The 15,603-nt window shown below is 29.0% G+C and overlaps 2 protein-coding genes across 2 annotated transcripts; one reads left to right on the top strand and one right to left on the bottom strand.

The window, feature by feature from the left end:
• Positions 1 to 8,298: 8,298 nt before the first annotated feature.
• LOC132946865 (large ribosomal subunit protein uL4m) lies at positions 8,299 to 9,699 on the top strand. Its single transcript, XM_061016969.1, has 6 exons — positions 8,299 to 8,536; positions 8,619 to 8,809; positions 8,880 to 9,104; positions 9,167 to 9,276; positions 9,347 to 9,420; positions 9,489 to 9,699. Exons 1-6 carry the CDS (start codon positions 8,437 to 8,439, stop codon positions 9,635 to 9,637), a joined length of 849 nt encoding a protein of 282 aa, XP_060872952.1. The 5' UTR covers positions 8,299 to 8,436; the 3' UTR covers positions 9,638 to 9,699.
• A 2,128-nt stretch (positions 9,700 to 11,827) lies between these two features.
• Positions 11,828 to 14,162, bottom strand: LOC132946864 (phenylalanine--tRNA ligase alpha subunit). Its single transcript, XM_061016968.1, has 2 exons — positions 13,525 to 14,162; positions 11,828 to 13,456 (listed from the first exon to the last, which is right to left on the bottom strand). Exons 1-2 carry the CDS (start codon positions 14,021 to 14,023, stop codon positions 12,495 to 12,497), a joined length of 1,461 nt encoding a protein of 486 aa, XP_060872951.1. The 5' UTR covers positions 14,024 to 14,162; the 3' UTR covers positions 11,828 to 12,494.
• Positions 14,163 to 15,603: the final 1,441 nt, after the last annotated feature.

Raw genomic sequence — 15,603 nt, 5'->3', positions numbered from 1 at the left:
TCGATTCACTCTATAAATACTCTTTCTTTATTCATTTTATATGTATATTACATACGGCTTTATTGTCTTATAAGACTTTGATAATAATTCTAAAGGCATTTGGCGTATTAGTGGTGCACTGTAATAGTGTGACTGTATAGCTTGATTCCGTTCAAAACGGTTTTACAGATATATATTGATCATCATTCATCACTATATGAAGTATTTCTTTTAATATCTTAAAAGGTAGGTCAAAGTTATTTACTGAATTTATAAATATTGGTGGATGTAGATATTTTGATGGTGAAGGTTGTGTATTTGTGATGGATTCTGAAGGTTCATAGTTCCATAGTTTCAGCTGTCTCAGTAGTTAGTGTATTGAATATAGCATAATGATTTGGCGAGGAGAATATTTTTTGTTGTTTCGGTAAGGAACACGCTGTAGTAACGGGGAACGTTGATTTTTTTTGGAAAGTCCATAATTCATGTGTATTAGTGTCAGTTTTACTAGTTGAAGAATTGTTATTACTATTTTGAACGCTCTGTATACGAATTTTCTGAAAGAAATAATAAAAGAATTATTATGATAATCCGATATTGACTTTCGCTGTTGACTTCATGATTAGAAAATACAGCGGGGAAGCGGCACCTCTAGATATTCCACTGCTTGAATTACAATTAATTAAAATTGTTTCCAATTTATCGATTGAAGTCGATACTGCCTTTGAATTGCGATGTATTGATATTTGACATTTTACTGGCAATAAGACGATTTTGTTGGTTTTTAAAAGGAAAAAAATTAGCGTGTTTAACTTATAATAATCAGGATTCATAGTTATATATGTTATAATAATTATATTTTAAAGTTAACATTTGTACAGAATTAGATATTTAATCGAAGAATAACGATGTTAGTTATTTCACTGTAATTCAAAAACATTATTCCTGGGGAATTAAAATTATTACGTATACTATAGATTTTAACATACACAATGACGTTTTCAAAATATATTTAAATATTTTAGAATCATTTTAAACAATTGTATACCACGAACCTATATTTACACCATTCTGCGGTAGGACGGTATGTCGGTTTTGTCTCAAAGGTTAATAACAATGACATTATAGTATATTATATTATATACTACCTAACTAAATATTAATAATGCAATAAAAAAAATGTTTTCTGTAAAAACTAAATAAATCGAACTAATGTTATACTTATTGTAAAATTAATTACTTCAATAGTAATTTGAAAAAAAAACTTATCTTGAAGTATACTTCCATAACCATTTTCTATATAAAAGATGCTTATATGCACACTGCGCAGCGTAAATAATAAAATGAGCACTGTTTAGTAGGTATACTCAATAGTCAATGAATATACACCGAAAAACAAATGATTTTGAAACTGAAAAACAACAATTAATAATATCCCTAGTACCTACTACAAATCATTAAAATAGAAATAGACATAATATTATCTATAAACCTATCACGGCGCGTTGTATAGGCAATTTAGGCCCACCTACATAGAGGACGCTGCACGGACATTTTGTTGTCTCCGTCTTACAAGTGTGTAGCATAGAAAATTTTACGCTCAGCAGATCACGTTTGTTTAAAAATTAAAATTGATTCACGCCACTCATAAAATGTAAAGGTAAGATTATTTCCTATAGGGCATCCCATACGATTTTTGTTATATCTTATTTTTAAAGCGAGTTATGCCTTATGAGTATTTTAAGATGTACAAACAATCTACAATTTTAAAATACTCATAACTTGCTTTAAAATTAAAATATAATAAAAAGCCTATGAGATTACCTTTAAATTTTATAACAGGTCAATTCACTCTAATTTTTAAACTAACGGAGCTAAACGTGATTTGTTGAATGTAAAATTTGCTATTTTACGCACTTGCAGTAAGATAGAGATAACAAATGTCTGTGTAGCATCCACTTAACATTAGATGATAAGCCAAGAGCTAACCATAAGAAACAAAAATAAATACAATTTTATAGTAAAATTGCAGGTTATGGTTTTACCTGGGAACCGGGAAGGTTGTTTTTAAAGATTGAGCCCAAAGGTCCATCTACGAATTTTGGTGATACAAACCAACCAACCAATCAATCAATTAGTTAAAAAGTTGAATTTTTTAACTTTATAATCCAACAAATTTTAATATGCAATTTTCCTTTTAATAAGCTTGTTATATTTATACATATACTGAATGCCTATTATTAGTTCTTACTTGCTATATAGTTATTATTTAATTGCTCTATTATATGATTATTATTATGTTATGTGCTTATATATACCTAATGTTGTCGGGCTATAATAATTACCTATACTAAAGATAAAAAAATGTATTTAAAAAACCTGACTAGTTAGTTAATATTTTAACCATATTAAGAACTGAACTAAGTAGTAAGTAGTTGGATTGAATGTTAAAATAACTAACCTTTTTATGAGTTGATTTAAAAATAATATCAAAGTAAAATTAAAAATATTTTTGAAATTTTTTGTTTTAATGGTTTAATATTATTAATTATTATTGTATACATAGTTTTAAATAATAATAATCTAATAGTATAATAATACTAAACATTTCTGTTAAGTTTATTGATAAAATAATATTATATGTATATATAGGTAATATATAATATATAAATGCACAAAATACTCTTTATGTGATATTGTGATATCCCCGTACTAATTAAAAAAGTAAATTCACTTTTTTAAACCTAGTTAAGTATTGTTAACTTAATATTGGTGAGTTCAATGTATTATATTTTGTTTAACTTCGCACTTAACGATCTTGTGTTCACATGGTTTAATTTGGTTTAATTGTTTGCCTTAATTTTCCCGACTCTGGTAATCTATAAATAATATTATGTAAGTATACTAGCTGTAGCGAGCGCCGAGCCGTTATATTGTAAATATTTATATTAGTCTACCTACGATAATAATAGTACGCGGCCGCGTATTATAATATATTTTAGAACGATAATAAAAATAATAATACGCCATCGCGCAATATAATATATAGTAACACTCAAATGAATAATAGATAAATTAGGTCACGCAGGAAATACAAATTGTGTATTTTTCATTAATTGGATAGTGCAACATAATATATATATGGTAATGGACTTCCGGCATATATGCAGCACGTGGAGCCACGTGCCATCATGACCCTATAATATATGGTCAAACGCTAAATGTAGCGGAGACAGGGTCACAGGGACTCCCCGCATATAAGCGATAGTCGCTGTGACAATAGCTCGTCAGACGGACAGATACACTAAAGAAGCGATAACGCTCATGCTTACCAAGTCATACCTCGCTCATGGTCACTGATTAATCTAGGTAGTCATTTTTATTTTATATAAACACTTATACATTTTTCATGTGTAATAAATACAATTATTATTTCTAAATCATTATTATCTATTTGAAATTCTTCCATACAAAGGCTTCACGAGTCGAGATCGTTAGATCGTTTGATTCTAGAGTTATCCTATGCAATAAATATAGAAATTGTACAGGATAAAAACGTATAAGGTAGTCCGTATATCTTCTTATATGTATAAAAATCACTTAATCACATAGCCTCATGGGTGCAATTAGACATTTTTCTGGGGAGGCTAAAATTGTATCAGCAGTACAAACCCTAATAATTAATATTTTAAACTAAAATGTGATGGCTTAGCCCCCCCCCCCCCCCAAGCACACCTTAATTATGCCTATGGCGTAGTGTAATTTTATCTTAATTATCGTTTTACAATGTACCTATAATAGATCCAGGGTCTATAAAAACGCATAAATTAGTGTACATTCTTGCACTAAAAAATTCAAAATTATGAATTTATAAACTTAAAAAAAAATTTAATGTTTGTACTCAAAATAAGCATAATGTGAAAAATATTTACAAATCAAAACTTGGTTGAAAAAAAATCTTTACCAAATTCCGATACAAAATGTATAATGTATATACAAAGCTTATATCGATTTTCTGAAAAAAACTTTTATTTAGACTTAACTTTAAGCAAAAAAGGTGGGCGAATGGATGTCCTTCTGCTGTACAGTATGTTACAAGTTGGTCACTGTAATGAATGGTGTTAAATTTTAGTTCAATGATATAATATCATTGTATAAGAAAAACGATTCTGAGCGAAAACGGTCAGTCAGCCTATGATATTTGATGATATTATTGTGAATAAAGTAATTTATATATAACCTATTTACGTGGAGCCTTGTTTTAAATTTTCAATCCTTAGCTATAAAAGTTGAACATTTTATAAAATTTTAAAAACAAAATAATTATTAAATTTGATAAATTTTGATCAATAATTATTAAATTTTATAAATTTTGTCAAAATTTGAACTTTAAATGCTTATAAAAAAAAATTGTGTCAATGTATTTTTAATATTTACTAACTGTTATTGTAACAATATATCAGGAGCCTTGCATTAAATTTTCACGCTTTTTTACTCAACAAATAAAATTTTATTGATATATATAGAAAAAAAAACTAAGAAAATTGAAAACTGACAATGTCCGTAAACAGCTCAAAAAGAGTCAAAATAGTTTCAAAATTGTATGGTGTAAAGAAATAAAAATATAAACATTCAGTAAAATTTTCATGCATCTATAGTTATTCGTTTTTGAACAACAAAATAGCAAAATCGTTACATGAGAAATCAAGTAATGTTGTAAAAATATGAATTTCAAACGCTCATAAAAATTGAATTTGACTTTCTTGTAGACATTTTTATTTTGATAAAGGTAGACAAACTTATGGATAATCCTGTATTACATTTTCAAATCTTAGATTTAAAAAAAAAAATTTTTATGAATTCTCAACTCAAAATAATTTGCTAATTTTCGTGATTTTTCCGTATTTTATTAAGATTTGAACTTTAAATGCTTATAAATAAAAACTGTGACTAAGGATATTTAATTTTTTTCATCTGCCTTTCAAACAATAACCTAAGAGCCTTCTATTAAATTATCAAACTTTTTTAAACAACAAATAAAATTGTATTGATATTTATAAAAAAAAAAACTAAAAAAAATGGAAACTAAAAATGTCCGTAACCAGCTCAATATAAGTCAAAATATTTGGAAAATGTTATGGTGTATAGAAAATGCTAATATAAACATTCACTCAAAATGTCATATACCTACGGTTATTTGTTTTAGAGTTGCATTAAAAACCAAAATCGTTTTTCTCAAAAACAGATTTTGCGTAAAAATTCCCGTTTTTTTTTAATTTTTCTTTTGTTTTTCACGTTGCTTTTGAAAACTACTGGGAAATTTTTACTTTTGCCCCCCCCCCCCCCAAAGTACCAACTAGATTCACTTTTCTATCAGAAAAGTTACTGTTGAAGAACACCCAAGCACTTTTACTGTCCTAAAAGGTGATAACAGACACAAAAAAAAATAAAATAAAACACACATCATTGTAAAATCAATACATTCATCGCTTCGCTAAGAATCTAAAATAATGTGTTCGAAAATAGTTAGAAAAGTATTTTGTTAGAAATACTGTTTTTATATCGGATTCGGAAATTACATTACGTTCAAAAACTGGGTGGGCTAAGCCTACCAAGCCCCCCCCCCCTTGTTGCGCATATGCTTAATCACGCGCACGACGAGTTTGCATGCGATGCATTCTAAAACTACTCAACCGATTTTAATAAGATTATGCTCAATGTGTGTGATTTGGTCCAACTTAAGATACGATAGGATACTTAGTTAAAAAAAGATAGAATAGTTTTCATCCCAACCTCAATACTGTTTTTTTGCAAATTAATTGATTATTATAGTTCAAAGGGTATAAAAATGAAAATAATAAAAATATTATATTAACGTTTATTATTAGGGCTGTAAAGCCAAAGAAGGCGTTTCAAAAAAAATGTTGGTGCAAATGTACACCCCCACCCCCACCCCTAAATGACGCCCTTCGGCAAAGTAGGAAATTGAGCATTGTGCACAGTATATAGGTTAAATATTCAATATATTAAAAATCATCTTATTGTGAGTACTTAAATAATCATAAAAAAAAACTTGAATTAATAGACACTTCAAATATTAGTTGCCTATTAATAGTTTTTAAATCTATTATCAAATATATGGTACCTCCTATACTGAAAAATTAATATTTATCTCTTAAAGTGGTTTGAAATGAATAAGATGATTGATGAATATTATTGATTATTATTAAATTATAGTTATTTTCATAGTTTTATTTAAATTAATTATTACTAAAAAGTAATGTTAGGCATATTATATGATAGCATTATATTATTTTATTAATATTATAATCATAGGCGGATATTTGGTCACATCCGTGGGGGGGCTTAACATTTTTGTCTTATCCATTAGCGTAAAAATACATTTTTAAACGCTTCAACCTACTCAGTACTCCTACTTTATTCTAGCAGAGGCACCAAGTATACATAGGTATATTAAAATACACAATTTATTTTAACATCTATATAGTGTGGTTTGTTACATTCAGGGGGGGGGGGGGCTTAAGCCACTAACTTACACAACTAATATGGCACTTTGAGTTACAAAGTCGACCAGAATTTTTGCATTTACACCGATTGGGTTTACATAATAATAATACAATAGTAATGAGTCATTAGCAGGTAAACTATTATACATACTTGATACTTTATAGTGTTCACATTCAATGTACACAACAACTATTTTGTTGTGAACATAATATTTAACTACAGAAAAATAAATTGTTCATTCCTGATCAAAGTGTATTGAATATAGATGTCCATTACAATGTTTGTACCTATTTGTTTTTACAAATATAAATTAAAACTAAATCTTATATTTTGAATTCATTACTTCAGCAATGTTCGGAATATTGTAATTTTAAATAATTCATTTTCAGCACTCGAGCAAAATTTTGCAACTGAGTAATGGACCGATTTCCAATAGTATTCGTGGATTGACTATACCAATTGTAGTAGAACAAACTGGTCGTGGTGAACGTTCTTATGATATATTTTCTAGACTTCTTAAAGAACGTATAATTTGCGTTATGGGAGAGGTCATTAAATTTAAGCTATATAATCTATTTTATGTTTATGAGAACAAATATTTTACATTAATTAGATCAATGATCATGTCACTTCATTGGTAATAGCTTAGTTATTGTTTTTACAATTTGAAAATCAAAAAGCCACAATCAATATGTATATTAACAGGTAAAATATTTTTTATTTGTATAAGTATACAATAATATAATATGAATTATAAATTTATGATTTTTGTTTAACCCCGGTAGTAGTGTTACAGCTGGTCTAGGCATTTATGACACTATGATGTATATTAAGCTAGATGTTTCAACTTGGTGCATAGGACAAGCTTGTAGTATGGGAAGTGTTTTACTAGCCGCAGGCGCAAAGGGTAAAAGGCATTCATTGCCTCATTCAAGGATCATGATTCATTAGCCATCTGGCGGAATGCAGGTACTTGTTACTAACTTGTATATAAATAGAATTTATTATGTTTGTATAAACAAAATATTTTTGGTGTACATTTAGTATTTTTTTTATTTGTCTGAGAAATATTAGTAAAACATTACATCACACCAATTAAGAAATATTAATATTAAATAAGTTATATGTATTAATAGATATAATATAATAAACTTGCTAGGTTTAAGGGTGTATTTCAAACTCAAAAAAGATTAAATAAACTTTAATGAATGAAACTGCACAGTAAGCAAAGTCACAAATAGAAATATAATTATATTTAATAGTTATTAATAGTATGTATTATTATTTATTATTATAATATAATATACCTACTTGTGAAAATGGAAATCTGGAAAACTCCTCGTCCGATAGTCATGAGGTTTTTTTAATGATAGAGTATATTTTGGAGAAGGTTTTAACCCTAATTCAACCTCTATAGGTGGCAAAAAGGCAGATCACTCGTTATTTTTTTTTCAATTATTACAATTATTACGAATCGAAAGTTTGGTGGCCTTATCTGACATCTGTTATTCAAGAGTCACAGACCATGGCGAATAACATACAGTGTTTACATAGTTACACGTACGCCTTACTTTTAACTTTTAAGTTATATGTAAATCAGAACATTATAATAATATGTTTATAATTAACCGAGTGATGTTTTCAAATTAAATTGTCCCTTGGAAAACGAACATACCATTTGAAAACCAATTGCGGTACTAATGATTATCTACCATGGTTATAGAAAAGATAACAATATTTACATTTGGGAAAAAATACATGTGATAACAGTGATAACATCCATAAGTCATTTTTTACTGATTAGGCGTATTCTGACAAATACTTATAAAAAAATTAATCATTTGCTTAATGTATATTTATTATTTTGAATTTTAATATTATTTAAGACAACGTTCTATTTGTTACAGTTTATAAAATCAAAAATATAAAATGTTGTTAAATTGTTTGGCAAAACAAATTCGAGCTCTCCCGTCGACATTCACAGCGGCATGTCGGTTGTCTACCGTGGCAATTGAAAACTCGGAGTTCAGTAAGTCTGCAATAGTGTTCATCTCTTATTTATTTATTTATGTTTAAATTGTATCAGTGTTTAAACAATTATAAATTCTTAGATGAAATTGAAGAGCCGCCAATGGTATATGGCGGATACACAGAATTACGCCAGGCATGGGTGTCTAATTTGGATACTATAAAGGAAACTCCTTCTACAATCATAGATTTGCATCCCCAAGTGTTTGGATCGAGACCAAGAATTGATATAATACACGAAAATGTTGTGTGGCAAAAAAAATATAAATTTGTTGTAAGTCTCTTTTCTTTCCTCAATTATTCTCCACTACAAGAGTCTAATAACCTTTTTTTTATTCCTGCAGAGTTATGCTAATACCAAAGTTACAGCCGAAGTAAACATGAGCAGTAAAAAACCATGGCCACAAAAGGGTCAAGGACGTGCACGACATGGTACTAGACGTTCTCCACTATTCAGAGGTGGATCTGTCATACACGGACCACGCTCTCATACAAGTCATTTTTATATGCTTCCGTTCTACAAAAGAGTGTATGGTCTCACATCAACGTTATCTGTCAAGTTAATTCAGGTATGTATATTTTATATTGTTAAATCAATTTGCATACGACATTACCTGACATTTTTATTTAGGACGATTTACACGTAGTCAAAAATTTGGATTTACCTACAGACGATCCTGGATACATCAATGATTTAGTTGATTCAAGACTATGGGGACCTTCAGTTCTATTTATTGATGAGTAACTATGATTATTATTTAGATTTAGACAGTTAGATACAAATTATTCATTTTAATGTACATTTTTATAGTACCGATACAATGCCAAGGAATATCAGCTTAGCATTGAACCAAATCAAACACATGAATCTCATGCCAGTTTATGGTGAGCATTTATAGATAAAACTTATAATTTGTTTACCTCAAATCTGCATACTTAAATAATTATTATAGGTTTGAACGTGTACAGCATGCTAAAATATGAAACCCTCGTTTTGACTGTAGCTGCAGTTAAAAAAATTCAAGAACGACTCCTTTACCAATTACATAGACCTGATGGTCATCAAGCTACAAGAAAGTTCATGTTAAATAAGCAGAATTAATATAAAAAATAATAAGGAAATAACAATTATGAAAATATATTATACTAGTTATTTTTAATAAACTTGTTATCATTGTAAAGGAAAAATATTGCTGCAGAAAAACCTGAATGCATTATTTTTCAGACATGTCAATTGATAGTTTGTTGTGGAATTAGAGGGGTGCCGTTTTGATCAACACAATATTGGTAGCGTCTATTTTTCACACTTGTTAAAGCTAAAGTGAGTGAAAATTGCAAAACCACTGCATTTCTCATTTTCTAATCTAAACTGTTCATAATACTGAAACTAGTAAGCATAACCTTTTAACTAATTAAATAATGGGTACTTTTCCGTTATCCCGACTACTGCCGAATGCCGTGAGTCTGAATTTCGTTATCTCAACTACTATCCTCAATGCCACAACTACCAGCAAGACTTTATAGTTCAGTCTTTTATTACACAATACACATGAATTGCTATTTATATAAGTATAATGTATATTAGTTTAACCCAGTGTTGGGAAAGTTCCTTTTAAAAAGGAACTCGTTCCCGTTCCTCGTTCCTACTGTAAGAAAGGAACTCGTTCCCGTTCCTCTTTCCTGTCCCGAAAAAAGAACGCGTTCCCGTTCCTTTTTAAAAAGGAACGCGTTCCCGTTCCTTCATGTTCCTTTTTTTGCAATTTGAGTGGTGGTCAATGGTGTATTTTGCGAACAATTTTTAAGTCAGAAATAATCGAACCGAGAGAGTTAACCGATTATTTCTGACTTAAAAATTTTTCGCAAAAAACACCATTGACCACCACTGAAATCGGTTAACTCACTCCTTTCTAGGAGCACCGATTTTTAACAAAAATGATTTGTCTTAGATTTTTTTTGTTATAATTCAAAAGTTGTATAGCGTAGACTTGAAACTTTATATATATACATTCATATTGCATAATTGCATAATATTATACATGTATATTACTATAGTAGTATAGTATACAGTGTATAGTGTGTACTATACACGATACACCACACATAGAGACATGCTATAGGTTATAGGCTTATAGCCCATAGGAGTATAGGACATAGTATGATACAACAATCTGTTTTTTTTTTTAATTCAATTTATTTGAAAAAATATTTTTATACTGACATTTTGTTTTGTTTGAGAAGATCTAATTTGGCGCGCGGAACCGGAAACGACCTGGAACACGACACGCAGTCGACCGACGGCGTCGCGGCTCAGTTTTGGCGCGGAAACACACTATATGCGCTTCATAAAATATACTGTGGCACTCAACGTGTTAAAATTTTTTCATTATTTGAGGAACGGAAATTTTCGTTCAAGTTCCTTCAAAATAGGAACTCGTTCCCGTTCCTCGTTCCTATATTTTAAATGGAACGCGTTCCGAGCTTCGTTCCTATAAAAGGAACGCGTTCCTTCCCAACACTGGTTTAACCACTGTCTATTGATTATTAATACTTATTTATTATGAGAAGTTATTTTCTTCTTATAGGAAAGTGAATCAAGTTGGAAACATTGAGGGATCAAAAGTATGAAAATTCTCAGTAGTTTTCAGGAAAACAGAGATTTTTAGGCAAAACTAGTTTTTGACAAAATCGATTTTGGTTTATGGTGTAACTCATGTTTATAGGCATATCAAATTTTTTTTTTTTTATATTGCTCAGTGAAAAACTTAAACATGTAATACAAGGTTACTCGTAAGTTGTTCTTTGTGAAAATTAAAAAAAAAATTGAGTTTAAACCCACAATAATTTTTTATAAGCGTCTGAAATTAGAACTTAGACGAAATTCGTAAAAATCACAAAAATTTGCAAATTGTTTTGAGTTAAAAATTTATAATAATTTCATAATTTTTCTATTATATCTACAATTTGAAAATTTATTACATGATTCCTCATAATTTTATCTACCTTTATTAAAAAAAAGGTTATGGAAAGTCAAATTAAATTTTTACAACATTGGATATTCACACAATTTATCATGGAGAAATTTTCTTATTTTGTTGAAATTCAAAAACGAAGAACTGTAGGTAATAGAAATTTACACCATATGTTTATTTAACCATTTCCTATAGTCGATACAGTTTTTAAAATATTTTGACGTCAGACATTTTCAATTTAAATGTTTTTTTCTATAAATGTTGATAAAATTGTGTTCGTTGGGTCAAAAAACTTGAATATTTAATACTAGGCTCCTGATATATAATTAAAAAAACATATATTAAAAATACATAAGCACAATTTTTTTATGAGCATTTAAAGTTCTAATCTTGACAAAGCTTATCAAATAAAAAATTTACCAATTAGTTTCTATTTAAAAATTTATAAAATGTTCAACTTTTATAGCTAAGGATTGAACATTTAAAACAAAGTTCCACGTAATAGATTATTCTGTAACCAATCTAAAAAATATAAAAACACAGTTTTATTTTTATAGTTATTCTAAGTTCAAACTTGAACGAAATTACATATTAAATAACCAAGAATAACAATTTTAGTTATTTTCTTGTAATTTAAAAATATTATTAATGAGTACTTGAAACTCGTAAAGTATATTATTATATTATACATACATGATAATATGCAAATAGTATTAATTCAACCTACCGGGTACCTAACCTGAGATGTTAGAAAGAGATTTAAATTTTTTCACAACTTGACAAGGTAAGAAAGTTAAAAGAACAAATTTCTGTAATGCTCAACGAAGAAAGAAAAATGCTGCTGAAAAGACATTGATAGAGTATTGGAAGATTTGGAGATGATGTAGACTTTTAAGTATTATTTATTACAATAGTGAAATTAAAAGTATTATAAGAACAAATAAATTTACACCATATATATTATAGCATCATAAAAGTTAACAATATAATTTATTTGTCTAATCTACAAATTGGGTTATCTTGTACCATTTGTAAATTAACCCTTGGTCCGACTAGATCTCTAATATTATTGATGCCATATTTAATCATAGTTGGTCTCTCTAATGATAAACCCCAAGCTATAACATTTACTTTTTCTGGTAAGCCCATTGGTAATAACATTTCAGGACGAAACATTCCAGAGTTGCCAATTTCGATCCATTTTTTTAGTCCTTGATGATAACAAAATATTTCCATACTAGGTTCTGTGTATGGATTGTAAGCAGGTTTAAATTTTATTTCAGTCATTCCCAATCTTTCAAAAAACGTGTGAAGAACTCCAATTAGATCTCCCAGGGTTAAATTGTAATCAGCTATTACTCCTTCTACTTGTTGAAACTCTGCCAAATGAGTAGCATCCAAAGTCTCATTTCGGAATACTCTGTCGATACTAAAGTACTTAGTCGGTTTAAAATCTTTAGCTAAGCCATACAACATACGAGCACTTACAGCTGTAGTATGAGTTCTCAAAACATTTTTCTTAGCTTCGTCCAAAGACCAATCATAGCCATATCCTTGGGAACCATAGCCACCCTTAGAATGTACTGTTTTTACCTTGTTTAAATATTCTTGAGGAAAGTTTTCACTAGTTTGAGGGTTCTCCAAAAAAAAAGTATCATGCGAGTCTCTTGCTGGGTGTTGTTGTGGTTGGAATAATGCATCGAAATTCCAAAACGAGCTCTCAACAAAATTATTAGTTGGCATTTCAGTAAAACCCATTTCAAGAAATATTTGACGAAAGTCTGAGCGAACTTTCAATAATGGATGTAAGCAACCAGCCGATTGTGGTTGGCCCAAAGCTTCAAAATTGTAAGCCTTAAATGGAGTTGATTTCCATGAACCGGATAATATCATTTCTGTAGTTAGTTCAGTTTCTAATTTTACAATAGATGTTGTAAATTCTGGACCCTTACCTGCAAAAAGTAATAGGAACAATTAATTAACATGATGAAAACTAATGAATTTAAAACAAACTAGGTACCTAATGTAAAACTTTTTATGACTACTTCACGAATAAGTTTTCGTTTTTTATAATCCAACTTTTCCGACTCAGAAATTTGATCATGAGATGCTTTCAGTTCTATCAAATTTTCTTTAACCTTATCAACGACAGAATCGACTTTTTTCATCACTTTGTTTGCTGCTCGATCAATGACTATCCAACCCTTTGACATTGCTTGACTGAATCCAATTTTTGCATTTGATATTGCCATTAATTCCTTTTGATGTATCCCATCAGTTGGAACAGCGTTATATAGGTTTACCTCATAACTACCATTCAATGCAACTGATTCTCCTTCTTCGGTAAGTTCCCAGTACTTACTTGTTACTGGATCAGCAGTAATAATATTTCCCAATGCCAATATGCTATTAACAACACCAATTATTTTTTGATGATCAATATTGTTTTCTTTGCTTATGTCCCATGTGCTAATGGAACCTTTAATATCCACAAGTTTTAACAACTGCTCTGAATCCATAATGAAATTTTAAAGATCGTTAAAAATTTGCAGTGGATATTTAAAATTTTTCACGTCCTACTCCTAAATGAAACTATAATACTATATATTATTTTCACGTACAACACTACAACGTGAACGTGAAACTAAATATTTTCAAGTCCTGCACCCTGATTGGACATTTGAACGTAATATCACAGAATAGATAAATATATTTATCATGTACTAGACCCTGATAAGTGATAAAGATATAATATGATAATATAACAAAATTTCCCGCATAAATTTAAATTAATTTTTAATTTTTTAATTTGACTATTTATACACAATCTGTACCGGCAGGAACCACAATAAGAGTTTGAGCTATACAAAAATATTGATGACACTCTTATTTTATTTATTTATTTTTATTTTTATTTTTTGTTTATTGGATAAAGGATTGTTACCTATTAGGTCTCTGAACCATTTTCGCCTTAGGCGACGACAAGGGTTTCCAGGGATGGCTAATGTAGCTAAGTTTTTAATAAGTAGATTTGGGTGAGTGTTCAAGCATAGGTGGAACCGTGTAGGTTTATATGTAGAGTAAAACAATAATAATTTAATCATTGTTTATTATAAATAATCATAAGTCCTAAATGTTACTGCATATAAGAGCATATAATATAGCCATAATATTATAGATTTATGTACTATGAAAATCTTTGGTTTTTGTATTAGGATGATACCAAGATAGGATGCTGATAACATTTTACCTAAAATTTTAATTTGAAGAATATATTAAGGCACATAGCACCGAGGACTGTGATGGTCTACCTCTCTAAGTGTATTGTTTGCCAACTATAGCTCAAACTAATTAAATAATATAGCAATATAGCATAGTACATTAGTTAAAAAAGTATGTAATATAATACATACCTATACAAAATTTCAAAATTTCTAATAACTTACAATATTAGAAGGTTCAATATTATCAAGAATGCTACTTTGGAGTCTCCATAATACTGCCTGGGTTAGGTCACCACCAATATCAAAATTTAAACAAAAGAGAGGTTCAAATAAATCATTCCATATAGATAGGACTTAACTGTAACTTCTGCATAATTGAGTCTCCATAATAACATCAGGTTCATGTTCTTTTGCTTCAGAATTCAGATGCATGACGTTCATACTAATAAATGTGTCAAATAGTATAAGTATTAATAAATATTTAAAATTATAAATTAAATACCTGGCTCATCCATCTGTTGTATCCTTGTATATCAATGGGAACCTCAGGAATTATACAAGGATTCATTTCAATTAAAAAATTAAATAATATTATTTATTTCAGATAAAATAAAATTATAATAGGTATAGATTAAGACAATTATCAAATATTTCAATAAGTATTGAATCAATTTTAAGTAGTACAGAAATAATTTGGGTTGTTGGCTTTGGCTTGTGACCTACAAGTTGCAAATACCAAAAATGTTGTGCACGGTACAAGCGTAGTGTACTTTTACTAATGTGTAAATAAGATCATGATCCTTTAAACATGATTTATTGGTTCATGAATTCATGATTAATTCATTAAATTTTATTGAACCATTAAATTAATTAAA

This window comes from Metopolophium dirhodum, chromosome 6 (assembly GCF_019925205.1).
Source record: "Metopolophium dirhodum isolate CAU chromosome 6, ASM1992520v1, whole genome shotgun sequence".
NCBI lineage: Eukaryota > Metazoa > Arthropoda > Insecta > Hemiptera > Aphididae > Metopolophium > Metopolophium dirhodum.
The sequence above is the reverse complement of the archived record's forward strand: the minus strand, read 5'-3'. Positions and strand labels throughout refer to the sequence as shown.

Excerpts from the sequence above, each read along its gene's own strand:
- LOC132946864 (XM_061016968.1), bottom strand. The coding sequence starts at position 14,023 with ATGGATTCAGAGCAGTTGTTAAAACTTGTGGATATTAAAGGTTCCATT. Across the intron at positions 13,457-13,524 it reads CATAAAAAGTTTTACATTAG|GTAAGGGTCCAGAATTTACA; the intron begins GTACCTAGTTTG and ends TACTTTTTGCAG.
- LOC132946865 (XM_061016969.1), top strand. The coding sequence starts at position 8,437 with ATGTTGTTAAATTGTTTGGCAAAACAAATTCGAGCTCTCCCGTCGACA. Across the intron at positions 8,537-8,618 it reads AATTGAAAACTCGGAGTTCA|ATGAAATTGAAGAGCCGCCA; the intron begins GTAAGTCTGCAA and ends ATAAATTCTTAG. Across the intron at positions 9,421-9,488 it reads GAATCTCATGCCAGTTTATG|GTTTGAACGTGTACAGCATG; the intron begins GTGAGCATTTAT and ends TAATTATTATAG.